General features: G+C 37.2%; 2 protein-coding genes across 7 annotated transcripts in view; both read right to left on the reverse strand.

The window, feature by feature from the left end:
• SYT1 (synaptotagmin 1) overlaps positions 1 to 16,427 on the reverse strand; it is a 527,282-nt gene that overhangs the window by 199,077 nt on the left and 311,778 nt on the right. For all 6 annotated transcript variants that reach the window (XM_084796605.1, XM_084796607.1, XM_084796608.1 and 3 more), the window contains one exon: positions 2,349 to 2,531. In XM_084796605.1, the coding sequence (XP_084652731.1) occupies positions 2,349 to 2,514 (166 nt within the window). In that variant the 5' untranslated portion in view covers positions 2,515 to 2,531. The remainder of the gene's footprint in view (positions 1 to 2,348; positions 2,532 to 16,427) is intronic.
• On the reverse strand, positions 9,035 to 11,864 carry LOC311605782 (lys-63-specific deubiquitinase BRCC36-like). Its single transcript, XM_084796610.1, has one exon. The coding sequence runs from the start codon at positions 11,654 to 11,656 to the stop codon at positions 10,778 to 10,780; it is 879 nt and encodes a 292-aa protein (XP_084652736.1). The 5' UTR covers positions 11,657 to 11,864; the 3' UTR covers positions 9,035 to 10,777.

A 16,427-nucleotide genomic window follows, 5' to 3' on the forward strand; every position in this document is an offset into this window, starting at 1 on the left:
ACAACACTAACTGGGAGCACACTTCATTTCGATGATTAACAGACTTGCTATATGTCTCATACTCTTCGGGAGGAGACAGTTATACACGAGGCAGGGGATGTATCTCATTGCTTCTTTCATGGATTTCCCTGATATCCTATAATATGTTTCTTTTATGGCACCTATTTTGATAAAATATTATTTAAGCCAGAGTTTATATCTAATATACATATTTGGAATTTCTAACCTCAAAGTTATGTTAAAAGCACTTCAAATTTTGGAACAGTCCATTAGCTAGGCAATAGAGCAAAAAAAGAGATTTTGTTCTTTCTTAAGGGCTTGAGCCACTGGACCGTCTCTCGATTTCCATCCCTTCCCTTATGGGGCTTCCTGCTGAGAAAAGTAATCACCACCAACTCTGTGACAGCAAGCTTCAGATGAAGCTGAATTTGTGACTAGTGTGTATAATCAACACACTTCTAATCTTCAAGGCATGGGAAGATCTTACTGATGCCTTTTCATAATGTTAACCTTCATCTGGAACATTCCAATAGCTTATGTATCTTCTTTTCTTAAGCAACACATTTTAGTTCATTGGGCTCATCCAAGTCATCCTCAGGCACCAATATGCTGTGACTTCTGCTACATGGAAAATCAAGTTCTGCCACTCTTGTTCTAATTAAGGATTTACTTGTGAGCCAATTTTAAGAGGCTAGCATCATATTGGTATGAAGGCCAAAGAATCTATCAAAAATTAATAAAAAGCTACTACATGCCAGTCAATATTCCGGGTCATAGAAATTGGGTCCAGGGCTTCTCCTGAACAACTGAGTTCAGGGGCATATAAAAACTCATCACTGTGATGGGTTTGATTAATTCCAGGGAGGGAAGGACAGTTCAATCTTTGTAAATTAATAAATGTGATTGGTCACAGTAACAAGATAAAGGGTAGACCACTATGATCATTTCAAAAGAAAAAGTATTTCAAAATAATAGAATATTTTCCAGGATAAGAAGTGGTCAGCAAATTAGGTATAGAAGAATTTTACTTCACTATGAGAAGGGTTTAACATGACAGCCCCAGAGTTACTATTTAAAAACGCCCTCTCTATATTGAAAAAAGCAAAGATACCTTTATACTTTCATGCATTTTAGTATGGCAGGACTTAGTGAGAATAATAGGGCAAGAAAAAAAAACAAAAGACATCTAAAGTGGACAGGAAGAAAAAATATTTCTTGTTTGCCAATGACACGATCATATAAAGAGACCCAAAGAGCCCATGATCAAACTTTTAGAAGTAACAAATGGACTCAGTAGGTAAATGACACATTAATGTACAAAGATAAATGTTATTTATATGTACTATCTCAAAGATGAGGCAAGAAAAGAATCCTTTTTACAGCACTAAGAAAGAAAATACTCCACATTTAAAATTTTTATTTATTATTCTCTGTCTCTCTCTGTCTCTCTGTCTCTGTTTCTTTGTCTCTGTTTCTGTCTCTCTCTCTCTCTGTACGTGTGTGTGTGTGTGTGTGTGTGTGTGTGTGTGTGTGTGTGTGTGCCACAGAGGACATGTGGAGGTCAAAGGACCTGGGGCTAAGAGGCTGAAAAGCAGGTGAGTGAGATGGTCAAAAGATACAAACTTTGATTTAGAGAGGAAAGTAAGCTCAAGAGATTTACTGCACAACTTGGGCTGTACTAATTTTGAGCTATGTTAAGACAGTAAATGTTGAGTGTTCTCAGCAAAAACTGCTTCTATGTGAGGTAGTGCCCACATGTACTTAGTAAGACTTATTCAATGTACAGTATTTATATCCCCCAAATAGTGTATAATACAAGTATCAAATATACAAATAAAATTTGAAAAATGAAATACCACTGATTAGACTTAGTGATACATTTACTCAAGTAAGCTTAGCTGTAGGCTTTGTGTTTCCTGGCGACAAATAAAACATTAAAAGTAGGTGAAAGTTTTTGAAATATCAACAAATTAATGAAAGAAAAAAGTTTTTAAAACATTAACAAAGAAAAGAAAATCATACTTGTAGAAGTGGGAAAGTGTCAGCTAATCCAGTCTTTCCCATGTAACAATTCCATCGTGCAAATGGCAGCTACAGAGGACACAGCCGACGGGCATTACTGTCACCAGGGAAACAGGAGACGAAGGGCCAGCCTACACTAAGCCCAACATACAAAGTTTCACTATAAACTGTGCTTTCATTTATAAAGCACAGTTAACCATTTCATTTATCACTGGAATACTACCAAAGAGCACCACCAAGGAGAATAACATATTAAGTTCTGCTGATTTTCCAATGATTCTAACGACTGTTCAGTCTTCTTTTATTAATGAAAACGGTATACTCACATGGAATTTTATGCAGTTCATTCATAAACTTCTGCTTCAGCTTGGAAAAGGCATCTTCCTTTCCTTCCCCAGGACTGGCTGGCTCCGTGGCATTATGTGGGACAACAGTCGCAACAGTGGTGACTGGTGGGGCGGCCAGGGCCTCATGATGACTCTCACTCACCATTTTTGGTTCAAGGGAGACTGTGATGGGGAAAGCAAAGAGAAAGTCAATTCAGAATGCCATGCCTGACCCCATATTACAGGTGTACCAGAGATGAAAACACACTGCATGCACCTGCTCCCTGGGTAAGCAGCCTGCCATTAGCATATTACTTTATGTTGGCTCATGAAATATTTATGGAACCACAGCGAGTGGAGAGCTCCTTCCCGGAAGGCTATGACCAAATGTAGTTACTGACTAGCATTCTCTCCCGACAATACTATGTAAGCTGTCAAACCTATTAGCTGGGTATACAAGCTCAGTTTTGCTGTGCAAATTTAATTTTTAATGATTCCTTCTGAAAATGTGTAGGAAATAATTGTTGATGACACCTATGCTCGTCCTATGCTCTAAGCATCTTATATGATCTTAAAAGAAAAACACAAATTATGGATGTTAGTTTTGGAAATGTTGCTAGCGATCGCATATACTCAAAATGTTAGTGACTTTTAAAATAACTCTACAGAATCTTATAATGCTAGAAGCATAGGACACCATAAGCAGTGTACAGCAAATGTTTCTTGAATCTCTTATCAATGGGAAGTTTTATCTCTAGTCATTTTTTTGACCTTTACTCTAGGTGGTACTCTGATCAATAATTTACTTCTTCTGCTAGGTGGTATATTTAAGTCACTATAAATGTGCTACAATAGATTACATATATCAAGATGCTGATAATGAAACAAGGTCTGGATGCTTAATTATTTAAATTCATCTAGCTTCATTATCTTATTGAATAATTTTATCAAATGCACTCAATCATTTTAAATGTTTATTTACCTTTGGATGAAAAAAAGTCCAAATAATTCTAAGGCTGTAAATGAAAACATTTTGGCTTTGAATTTGGAAGACAGGACTTTTAGTCTTATTCTCCAGCTAAACATATTTTGAAAAGTTGTATGACTTTTCAGTTTGACACTTATGAAGCAGAAAGAAATGAACTGTGCTGCCTGTGTTATTCAGGGGACTACTGTGATGAACCCATCATCAGAAAGCAACTGGGGGAGGACAGGGCTTCTTTGGCTTATGCTTCCACATCACAACTCATCACTGAAGTTAGGGTAGCAACCTGGAGGCAGGAAGTGATGCAGAGCCATGAAGGGTTGCTGTTTACTGGCTTGTTCTCCTTCATGGGCTTGCTTAGCCTGCTCTCTTAGAGCACATAGGACCATCTGTCCTGCGGTGTCGCCACCCACAAAGGGCTAAACCCTCCTACATCAATTGCTAACAGAAAATGCCCTATAGCCTGGAGCTTATGGAAGCATTTTCTCAGGGGTGGTTTCCTCCTTTCTGATAATTAGCTTGTATCAAGTTGATATAAGAACGAGTCAGGACAATTGACCCTTTCTCAACTTGATGAACCAATACAATACTAGTTAACAACAACTTTTCCTTTTATGTTTTTACCCCAGATATCACATTAATAGTTATAATGATATAAAATATTCAAAACTTAAAACTTGCAGTTTAAAAATTTTGACTATTTTATTTTATTTATTTTTAAATATATTTTATTAATTTATTCATATTATATCTCAATTGTTATCCCATCCCTTGTATCCTCCCATTCCTCCCTCCCTCCCATTTTCCTCTTACTCCCCTCCCCAATGACTGTGAAAATGTTGACTGTTTTAAAAGTTAAATTTCTTTAAAATCCAAAGTCTGTCTAAGAATCCAATGTCTCTTTATAACTCCCTGTTCTCTCAACTATGGGTTTCTGTAAAATCAAAGCAAGTTAAATACTTTCTTATTCCAAGAGGGAAGAAAACCAAGGGCAAAATGACAAGCTGGACAAAGAAAAATGAATTCTAGCACTGCAACTAACTCAGTGCCCAATGTCTGAGATTCAGTCACATCCTTTTGGGCTCCAGAGGCCTTGCACAGCATAGACAATGCATCTTAGAGGGTGAAGCCAGCTTCACTGGGAGCTGCAGAACTCTGGAGTCTCCTACTGCAGCTGGGCTGCACTTTTGCCAACATCTGCTCTTGGGTACTTTTTATGGTGCCAAGGCCCAACTTCTCTGAGTGAATGTTTCGATCCTGGGCCTTCAACAGCTAACTGAGGCTGAACAGTCACCAGGGGGCTTCTTCTGGCTTCTCACAGTGCCATGCGTCAGCTGGTCTCCATGACTCCTTGGTGCCTTCAAAAGCAGCACTACCTCCGAGGCTCTTACACATGACCAGGTTTTGGCCAGAAGAAGGTACAACTTAACTCTGGAACTTCTGTGCATTAGCCCTGAGGAAACTATTCCCAGAAGATTTCACCTTAATGATGCTGGTCTCTTCACAATCACTGCTAATTGGGTCCTGTGTGCACATGTGCATGTGTGTGTGCGTTTTGTTTCTCTTCCTTTGTTGGCTTGTTCATTTTGTCTTTTTTTTTTTTTGGTCTGTTTTCTAAAAGAGAGAAAGAAGGCATGGAGTTCGATAGCTGAGGAGGTTAGTATGATTTGGGAGGAGATGATGGAATATTGTATGAAAAAATTATTTCCAATAAAAACTATAAAGAAATGGAGATGTGGCTCTCCTACTTAAGCCATATGTCCTGCACAAACTTCCCCTGTTCTAGGTCCCTTTAGCTAGTCAAGCATTCTAGTACCATTTAAGGGCTCAGTACTGCTGTAGTTATGATTTTCTTTTGAAATTATTTACCAGTGAATGGGACACACATGTTATCTCACCAACAGGAGGCAGACTGCTTAATTTTATATGCATAGTCACTTAGCTTGTGAGAATGGATTTTTAGAAGACTGAAATTAAAAAAAATATTGGACATGCACAAAATATTTTCTAAAACGAAGATAAGAAAATGTAGATTACTTTTTTTGTAATAAAAATGTGAAAATTAAAATAACAAGGACATATTCACTTAACATTTTGGCTAAATATCAATAGCAAAGGTCAGCATACAAGGAACTGGGTAACTGTGAAGAAGTGTAGAAACAAAACATGCTATATGGACCCAAAATAATAGAACATATCAAAATCTGTGTAAGGGTTCATCTTTATAACAGAAATCACTATGATGAAGAACTGATTACTGATATATAACTTAATATAAAGATGTTTATATGGACTATAATTTCATAAAATACCTAAAAGAGTCAATTAATTGTGGTATTTATAAAATAATAGTACTAACTTTGTCTTAAATAGATGCAAGCTTGAAAGCAGAAGGGAGTATGGCTGCTAACATGAGCTTTGAAACATTGCATAGATTGCACATTGTTTATAAGTAAAGGATTTTCATAAAGAGGGGGTTGGAAAGATAGAGTAAAAATGCTAAACTTCTCATACAATTTTCATCTTCTCCTATGCATTTATGTTCTCCATATGGTATAAATTCAAGTTATTTTAAATTATAAAAACAATCCTCTACAATTGTTTGTTCTTAATGAAAGCTGGATACTGCAATATGAACTTAGCATTTGAATTCCAGATTGAAACTATATTTAAATACACACTAAACCTCACAGACAGATAGTAAAAATTTTTTTTCACCAAAAAAATAAAAAATAAAAATAAAATGGCCATTGGTTGAAATACAGTGTAGACAAAATTGTAAGGTGCCCTAAAGGTTAATAATTTGTGCTTTAACCTGAGAAAATCAGAATCACTGTTGCTATGACAGCCTCCTTCTATTCCCTTATACTTATTCTTTTTAGGACTTTAATTATGTCCATCTCTAGATCTAAAACTTTGTATAGACTTCTCAGATTTTATGAGATTTTTCTTATTATACGGCATAAAGAATGGTTTCCACAGACATCACTACTTGCACCTCTATTTAAGTACTGTACTGTGTAATGAGAGTATAAACAATTCAAGGCCAAACAAAAGAGCAAAGAATTATCAAAACTATTACCAAAGAAAGAATTTGAATATCTAAGATCTAAAAACTGTAAGTTATTTTTGGAGTAATCATTAAAAATAGTCCAAGGGAAATGAGGAAACAGGGTGTTCTGTATTGGAGGGAGAGAACAGAATTATGGACTTTACATCATTGGTGTCTTCCCATTTATCATAAAACATGTATAAAGCTAATGCAGATGCCACATGCATCCTTCTTTGCTCTATTTCAATACAGTAAGGAGCCCCACACTTCCTTTATACTATATTGAGAGAGCATCAGTTGCTGACAGACATAGGCAAAGACCTCCTCCATTGGCCAGCCAATTTCATGTCCCTAGAGACAATTCTAATCCTATCACTAGTGAATGCTGATACACAAAACCATCCCTCACCTCATCCATAGCCTGTTATGTGTTTCAGTTTTTCCTTCAGAACACGATATAGAAAGCATTCTCTACTGACTTGTGTCAAACCCAGGTAAGGTTCCCAGGGAGCATGATCACACTCACTGTCAAAGAACTTGGAAAAATAATGAACCACTGTTGTCATTTTCATTTGCGTCCTTTCCTTGCCTGAGGATGCTTAGGCAGTAAGTGAAGCCTAGCAGCATATCAAACTCTCCCCCAAGGTGGGAGGTGTTTGAATGTCAGCCTCAAGGTGCATCTTCTCTGCAGTTCAGACAAACACATTTTCTTGGGAGATGTAAGAGGGAATCATGAGATTTTGGGGCTCTATTATGGTGGGTAGGGGCCTGGGTTTTGGTGACAGATACACAATAAAAGGGTTAGATTAAAAAGTAGGAGAGGCATTGGAAAACATTGATATGAGTTTCCATACAACGTATGAAGAGAAATTGAAGTCCTATGTCAAAGAGTGTCATTTCTAGGTTTATGTACAAGCTGCTCAAATGTGTTTAAAGCACCTATATTTGCTCTCCTTTCCCCCTTTCCTCATTTTTAACTTAACTTCGCTTCCTATAAAGAAAGATGTACCTAACCCCAGATCCTGTAAGTAGTGAGTGTAACATATAATCAAGATACAAATGCCAGTGTTTGTCCATCGATAACATCTTCTCAGTAATACTGCCTTTCCACAGGGTCTAATCATGGGAAAGATCTATGTAGATGGCAATATGGTCATAATCATAGCAGATTTAGGGAGGGATGAGGATATAACTGCAAACAGGTCTGAGCCAATAAACAACAATATACAAACATAAATCTTTTGCTAAGCTTCACGCAGTATTCTATCTGTACCACAAATATATTACCATAATCTTGACAATAACCACTGAAGTAGGCAGGTTTATTAGCTCCATGTTATTTATTTAAACTATACAGTTGTATGTACATGCATCTGCATGATGTGAGTGTATACCCACGCCATACTATAGGTACATGAAAGGCAGAGGGCAACTCTGGTGCTTGATTCTTTATTTCTACCGTGTGAGTCCCAGGCATTGAACTCAGGTTTTCAGGTTTGGAAGTGAGCACCTTTAGCCCACTGAGCCATCCTTTAAAATTATTTTTAATTGATAATATATTTTCATACCATATAATCTGATTCCAATTTCTCCTCCCCAACTTCTCCCAGATCCACCCACCCAAATCTATACCCTTTCTTTCGTTCACTCATTAGAATACAACATGCATCTAAAATATAATGAATAAAAAGTATAGTCAGGCCAATAAAAATCTTCTCTAAGTATATATGTTTTTAAATGCTCTGATGTGCCCAGAGCATATAGATGAGAAAAAAATACATTTGCTTTGCTCAGCCAGGATTCAGCACACAGATGTCTTACCCTTTTCTGGGGTGGTCAGATGACCCTTTCACAGGGGTCGCCTAAGACCATCAAAAACAGATGTTTACATTATGATTTATAACAGCATCAAAGTTGCAGTTAAAAAGTAGCAATGGAACTAATTTTATGGTCGGAGGTTACCACAACATGGGGACCTGTATTAAAGGGTCACAGCATTAGGAAGGTTGGAAAGCACCATGCTACAGCTGTTGCTATGCTACCGCACCACCATGGGACCATTCTTTCAGATACCTTTGAGATCCTGTATGGAGTATCCTCAAAAGCTAACACTTAGTGTTATCTGGATATCTGCATCGTGGCCTCCAGAAAGCATAACAAGCAAAAAAACTGAATATGTGAGTTCTCTAAGCTAGCCAGTTCCCAGAACAATTTAAATACAAGCTGGCAGATTTTGTTACTAAGTTCATACTTTGGTCCCAACTGTTATATGTGGAAGACTGCTATGTGATGCTATTGACTGATGTGGGCCTTCTAGTACATAGCTTAAAAAATTGCTGAGTGATAAACCGAATACTACATTATTTTACAATATATATTTTCACATGTTCGTGTGTCTGAAGTGAGAGTTTTCTTAGATTTTATGGCATCTCACTTTCTGCCAAGATAAACTGCTCTTCACCTGGGTATGCTCAAGATGGTTGCTAGTCTCCGCAATGGTCCATCGTGTGACTCATTTCAGGGCAATCTAAGCAAAGGCAATGAATCCGTTTGCTGTCGGAAGCCTTCCTGTGTCATCATGTAGCACAAACACCAGCAGAATGAGACTCGAGTATTTCAAACGAGTTTGAAGGCAATATTAACTGAAACGCTTTATACTAGCACTCCTTAAAAATATATATTTATTTATTTTGCAATTATTATAGACTTGCCTGAAATTATGAACATAGTACAGGGACCCAATATCCCCTTTACTCAGTTTCTCTTGTAAGATCTCCCACAACTGTATAACTTCAAAACCAAAAACAATTATGACAATGGCACAACATTCACCGCCCCTAGATTTTACATGAATTAGTGTTTGTTATATAAATCTATAAAAATATTAGCACTGGAATAGTTTTATGTACTAAACACTAAAGTAAGAAATAATACCATTTCATCAGCTTAAATGAACTCTTATGCTAGACTGTAATACACAATAATAACACATATACTAAATACTATGCAGTCCCAAACCCTAGAAGTCGTTTATGTTACTTCTCACCATAGTTCTGACCTTTCGACGTGCTCTAGAAATGCAACTGTACATCAAGTAACCTTTAGAGATTAACTTTTCTTCACTTACTATAATATATCCCAAAGCTCATCTAAGTTGTATATCCCTGGTATGCCCAGGCTGGGATGGTTTAACTATTTACCCACTGCAGAATGTTTGGGTGGTTTGTAATCTGAGGCTATCTCTAATAAAGCTGCTACCAAATATTTTGTAAAAGTATTTTTTGTGTTTGCCAAGACAATACAACTACTGTGTCCTTATATTAAGTATACAATTAACTTTATAAACTATTTCCAAATTCTTCTACAGAGCCTCTGCAGTTTACATTCCTGTCACTGGTGTATGAGAAATACAGCTTGTATCCTTAATAACAGTTGGTATTTTCACTATTATATCTTTAGCAGTCCTGTCAAGTAACACTCTAGTTTTAAATTGTATTCCTCAGTGACTGGTGAAGTTCACCATATTTTCACAACAGTACCTGCTATCAGTATATCTTCTTTGGTGAAAATGTCTATTTATATCTTCTCATTCCCAATTTTGATCATATTTGAGTTTTGATTATATTGTATTTCCCATAGTTATTAGATACTACAAAAGTTGCAAGTCTCTTATTTTTCTTTCTTTTTTTTTTTTTTCAAAATAAAGTTTTAATTTTGGTGAAGTCCAATATATCTACTTTGTTTTTTCTTTTTTTTTTTTTTTTCCGGATTAAGCTTTTGGGCTGAAGTTTAAAAACTTGTCTCCTGAAGATTTTTCTAATATGACTTTTTTTTCTTCTTTTACCTTTTTTTTCTTTTCTTTCTTTCTTTCTTCCTTCCTTTCTTTTTCTTTATCTGAGACAGGGTTTCTGTGTGTAGCCTTGGATGTCCTGGACTGGCTCTGTAAACCAGGCTGGCTTCAAACTCATAGCGATCAGTCTGCCTCTGCCTCCCGAGTGCTGGAATTACAGGTGTGCACCACCACACCCGGCAAAGTTTTCCAACTTACATTAAATCCATGAAACGCTGTCGAAGTACTGTTAGAACTTACTTTGTTGGCCTGTACAGGTTCAATTTGCCAAAATGACTGTCCTTTCTTCCCTGAATTACTCTTGTGCTTTGTCAAAATTAGTCAGGCATATCCTTGTGGGTTTATTTCTGGATTTTCTTTACTGTTCCATTGATATTTCCATCTATTCTTCTGCAAATACCACAGTATCTTCATTACTGTAGCAGCTTTGTAACAAATCTTGAAGTTATGTAGTGTGAGTCCCCTAACTGTATCTTCTTTGAAATGAATTAAGTTTATAAATTGCAAGGTATTTTCATCTGCCCATTTTTTGTCCTCCTGCTTTATTTTAGGGAACGCAGCTCTTGCATGAGGCCTTCCTTTTCTTGCTCCAGCTCCCGCAGATGCTGCTGGTTTTGCTCTAGTCTGTCCTCCAACCACTGTAGTAGAGGCCCGCAGACTGCAGTCAGCTGACTGCACAGATGCTTGGTAAACACAGAGCCGTTATGGATCTTGGTTACTGAGTCCAGATGCGTAAGGCCGTGAATCCTCCTGTACGCATCTTGTTCTTCCTGACATAAGATCCTCGGCAGCTCTACTGCTGATTTGAGGCAAACTTTCCCAATGGTGGTACGAGGTACAATATGGATTGGGATTTCAATTCTCTCATATTCTGAGCTCTTTGGTGCTTGCATGGACTGGAAACAAGTGCAGAGTATGCGACCAGTCTTTGTGCTTTTGTCTTCTATGAAACAAGCAAAAATCAGTCCTACAAAGCCTTGATCCATCATCTGGTACATGGCTTGTGTACGGACGTCGACGTGAGAAGGCCAAACGGTTATATGAGGGTGGGAATGGTACCAGCCAACTACTCTCATGGGACGACCTGTTTGTTCTGCTAACCTGTCTGCCTCTATCGAGGCTGCAGAGAGTTGTTCCGGAGAAATTTCTACTCGGTCCTTTGTCTTGTCAGAACGCCGCAAGATGATGACAGAACGAATGTGAACGATTCTGATGGCGTCCATCTTTCTCGCCATTGCGTTCGTTTCATTCCCAGCGTATGGAAACTTGGAGTCACTCCTCGTATCATCACTCAACTGCCCTATACACAGACCCATTACTTCCTCCTTCTCTGTGCTCAGTGCATGGTTGAGACAAACCAGGAAAGCGTCAGACTCAAGATGAACGGCCTGCACGGTCCGCCTCATCCGCACCGCCATCATGTAGGCCTTGAGCCGGCAGCCGGATCAAACACAGTCTCTGAAGCAGTTTTCCCAGCTTGCTTTGCGAGGTTCCATAGGGGCAGAGCCAGGAGCAAAGGGGTGTGGCACAGTCTTACAGGGGGTGGGGTCTAGAGTGCAGGGGGTGGAGCCTGCCTAGCTGCGCCTAGGCAATGTTCTGGGTTTTTTTTTCTTTTTCTTTTACTGTGTTAACAAGTTAAATATGTCTAAAGACATCTGAGATACTATGAATTTCTATTGGCACAATTTATTTTGCAATCATTTCTGGCAAGGGAATATAAAATTGAGAATAAATTTTATAAGCAATGGTTTTTTTTAGAGCCAAACCATGAAATGAAAAATGAGCATTATTTATATATATTATAAGGTGATAAACTTTATAAAAATGTGAACAAGTGTAGCTTCTCATTCCCTCTATTATGTTTAATAACTTTAATCAGCATTAGCTTTATAGGAATTAGTTAAAATAAAAATTGCTCCATTAGTTTTTTTTTCAGATAAATATAACAAGGGACTGAAATGACAGAAATTAACAAAGTGTCCAAGCCAAAAGTGAAACATTTAGTTATTACAATAATGACCCCCCAAAAATAAAAAAAACCCTTATAAACCTGAAAACTCCCCTACAGTGAGGACACAGCTCTCTGAAAACATGGGACATTAGAGCTGTTCTATAAGCATTTGATAACGAATTCATAAAATTAACATTGCTAATTTGCACCCATTTCTATTTTAAGAAAATATTTTATTATTGCAGCTAGAAAAACATGCTTGTTTTTAAATTGCCAGTCCACATTGGAGAACATTTATGCTTTTTAATAGGTCTCCCAAGATTTCAGCTAGACAGACAAGGTTATGATCAAGAAGGGATAACTTTTCAAATATAGAGTTCAAGTATATTGTTATAAAAATGATGAAATCCAAATGTTCCCTCCCTTCCTTTTTTCTTTCTTTCCTTATATTTGATAGGAAATATGAACATAAAAACCAAGAGGAAATATAAAAAATATAGATGGGATGATTTCTAAATTTATATCTACCTCATTGCTGGTGATGGCTATGATTTATTTTTGTTGTTGTTCACTATTTCTTTTGGAATTGACATCTTCCATTGATCAATTTTATATGCTCTAAAGTACGACGTTAATTGAAGTTGCTCTCTCACTTTTATATAGAAAGATAAAATTAGATGCTTTGGCAGTTTTTGAAGAAACATAGGTTAGTTGGTTCAAGCCAATTGGCTCTCAAAATGCTTTCTACAGAAGCTACAGATAAATGATTTGGAATCCTCATTCTCTCTTGCTTTGTTGAATCCCAGCTCTGAACTCTCACTGTTTCTGAGCTGCAGGCACTTGAGAGAAAAATCTAAGCTTGTAGCACAAAGCTCTCTTTTATCAAACTGTTCAAACTGTCACTGTTTTGCCACACAGTGAAGCAAAGCTTGAAAATTGATCTGCAGCTCCAATTCTGGTAAACACAATGCTTGGAAAATGTTTCAGTCTTCCAGCTTGAGATAGTATGTTAATAAACAAAGGTATACAATCCTTATTAAGATGTAATATTCAGGCATTTTAAAAAGGATTTTGAGGATATAAATGTATTTGATATTTAAAAATAAACATCGTAAATCAGGAAGTGTTATATACTGTGTTATGTCATATATTATATATTATATTATATGTTATATATTGTGTTACATTATGTTATATAAAATGTTATGTATTAAAGATGAGAAGTCTTGCCAAAGGTTACACAACTAGTAAATGATAGAGCTAAGGTTTGCGCTGAACTGGGCTAGTTCCATAATCCATGAAATTTTCTTACTAATAAGCAAATAAATGTTGATGGAATGAATAAATTGTGCGCCTACAATGTGTCCAATATGACGCAAAGTGCTTTGAATAATTCTCATCATGTTTTTTTAAAAAAGAAATGTAATGAACATCTCTCAGACCTGTTGAGAATGAAAAGCTCCGAATCAGAGTTGCTGGCTGGAGAAATTATTGTGGGGGACTGTACTGAGGAGACACATCATATAGAGATTATTGAGAGTGCCACAAAGAAACCTACTACTATTTTAGTCTGTATTCTAAATATCTCAGCCATGAACTATGAAAGGTACCAATTTTGCTTCCTCCTTCCCAAATTCTACCTTCTATTATGTGTCAGTGGATTTTTGTGAGCAGAAAACATAAACAGCATCTACAGTCTACAAAATAACCCATCCCTTCCCTACAATTTAATCTAAACACATTGTTTTGTTGTTGTTTCTGGATAACTGTGGCTCTAGGGAGATAGCCTTATATCATCACCTCATAGGCAAATCTTAGTTTAGATGTCAGTCATGATAACATGGTTCCTTTTACCAGCAGTTTCTTTGAGGCTGTGTGATACAATTTGGGTATGTTGTGAGATAAAAGGAAGCTTGCTGAGTTCCTTTTGCCAACATTTTTCTAACCTTAATAATGAAGATATTCACAGATCCCAACACTTCCTCTGCTGGTTGGGTCTGTGGTTGCTCTGGGACCTGGAACTGTTGTGATCACGTGAGAAACTAATGAAGATAAGCTGATACTTTATGGCTGGCAGAGTGGAAGGTTGGTGGCAATCATGAGATTAACAGTGATGGTGAGTTGCCTCACTAACCATCCCTCACCTTGGGTCTTGTAAAAGAAGGCAAACACTTTAAGGCTCAGACCAGTTTGTGTGCCACTGTCTGTTGCTTGCAGCCAGGAGGCAATGTCTATAAGTACTCTACAATAGGCTCCTCATAATAACAATACAAACCCTTTTCCCTCCAACATAATATTTTTGTCGGTTATTTGGGAGTTTCACATAATGCACTCTGATCACGTTTACTTGCCTGTCTTCGCAGGTCTACCTACACCATCTTGTGACCTCCCTGAAAGAAAATAGTAAGAAGGAGGAGGAGGAGGAGGAGAAGGAGGAGGAGGAGGAGGAGGAAGAGGAGAAGAAGAAGAAGAAGAAGAAGAAGAAGAAGAAGAAGAAGAAGAAGAAGAAGAAGAAGAAGAAGAAGAAGAAGAAGAAGAAGTAGTAGTAGTTGTGGGTTTTGTTCTAAGTTCAATTTGTGTTACCCATATAAGCCACTTTTTTATTTTGTTTTGTTTTGATGTTTCAAGACAGAGTTTCTCTGTGTAGTCCTGGTTGCCCTGGAACTCACTCTGTAGACCAGGCTAGCATCAAACTCATAGAGATCTGTCTGCCTCTGCCTCCCAAGTGCTGGGATTAAAGATGTGCACCACCACTGCCTGGCTAAACACTTACTATTTTATAAGTTTATTTTATACCATGCTTTGGTACTTTGGTTTCTTCCTCATATTCTTCCGTGTACCTCTGACCCTTAGCTTCAGAGTCTCAGCAGGTCTGAGAGATAGTCATTTGTTCCATATATTCAGTCTATAACTTAGGGTAAAGCTTAATGCCCTACAGTCCAGGTGCTAGAAAGGCAAGAACAGAGCTTATATGAAATATAAGAAAACTGGTTCGTGACTAGTTTCCTTTCATTTAAGTGTTGTAAAAGGTTTAGAGAAAGATACACTTTGGAACATAATATTTAGCTTCAAGGGTCTACCTTTCAACGTACTCATTATCAGGGAAAATGTATAACAGGGGCCGTGTACAGCCATGCTTTATCTATATATGAATGACTGTAAATCTCTATATAAATATATCTTATATATTAGAATATATAAGGGACAGTTTAGAAGCAAATCAGGGAGTTAAGTTGGGAAAAACATTGTAATGACAGATAGCCGTGACTTTCAGGGGTCTAACTCTCAAGCACTCCCTAAGCATCTCCCTCCCTTCTTTTCTTTCTCCTCTTGTTTTGCTTTTGTTTCTTAATAGGGAACAATTTATACGCTATCTCTATTGTCTATCAATGGGCGAAGCTTTCATAAAGTTTGAAATGCTTCCATAAAGATTCTCATGCCTTCCTCCTCTTGACAATCTGGGATCACATCTATAATTCTAAGAAAGTGGTTTTAAAGTAATGACTGGGTCAAGACATGTTATAGATGTATTTGATATTGCCAAAGAACAGCTAAAAGATATACTTAAAAGGAAAAAAAATTGGAACAATTGCCCATGCTTATGGGATGGTAGAGTTGACAAAGTAAAAATGGCTATTGTACCAAAAGCAATCTACATATTCATGTAATTCCCATCAAGATCCCAACACAATTCTTCACAAACCTTGAAAGGACAATTTTCAACTTCGTGTAGAAACACAAAACACTCAGGATAGCTAAAACAATCCTGAAGAAAATAAAAGAACTGCTGGATGTGTTACCATTCCGAACTTCAAAATATCAAAAACTAGTGAATGGGGCTTCATGAAACCGAGTAGCTTCTGCATAGTAAAGGACACCATTATTCAGATAGAGCAGCAGCCTACAGAATGGGAAAAGATTTTTAGAAACTACAAATCAGACAGAGGGATGATATCTAAGATATATAAATAACTCATAAAACTATATATCTAGAAAACAAATAACCCAAATAAAAAAAACGAGGTACTCAAAAAAAAAAGTGGGCGGGGTGGTGCACGCCTTTAATCCCAGCACTCGGGAGGCAGAGGCAGGCCTGTGAGTTCGAGGCCAGCCTGGTCTACAAAGCGAGTCTAGGACAACCAAGGCTATACAGAGAAACCCTGTCTCAAAAAACCAAAAACCAAAACCAAAACCAAACCAAACCAACCAAACAAAAAACCAACCAACCAACCAAACAAACA

The sequence above is a fragment of the Acomys minous genome (assembly GCF_964271855.1).
Source record: "Acomys minous genome assembly, chromosome: 9".
In the NCBI taxonomy this organism is placed as follows: Eukaryota; Metazoa; Chordata; class Mammalia; order Rodentia; family Muridae; genus Acomys; species Acomys minous.

Bases quoted from the DNA above. Each gene is read 5' to 3' on its own strand.
- LOC311605782 (XM_084796610.1), bottom strand. From the start codon at position 11,656: ATGATGGCGGTGCGGATGAGGCGGACCGTGCAGGCCGTTCATCTTGAG.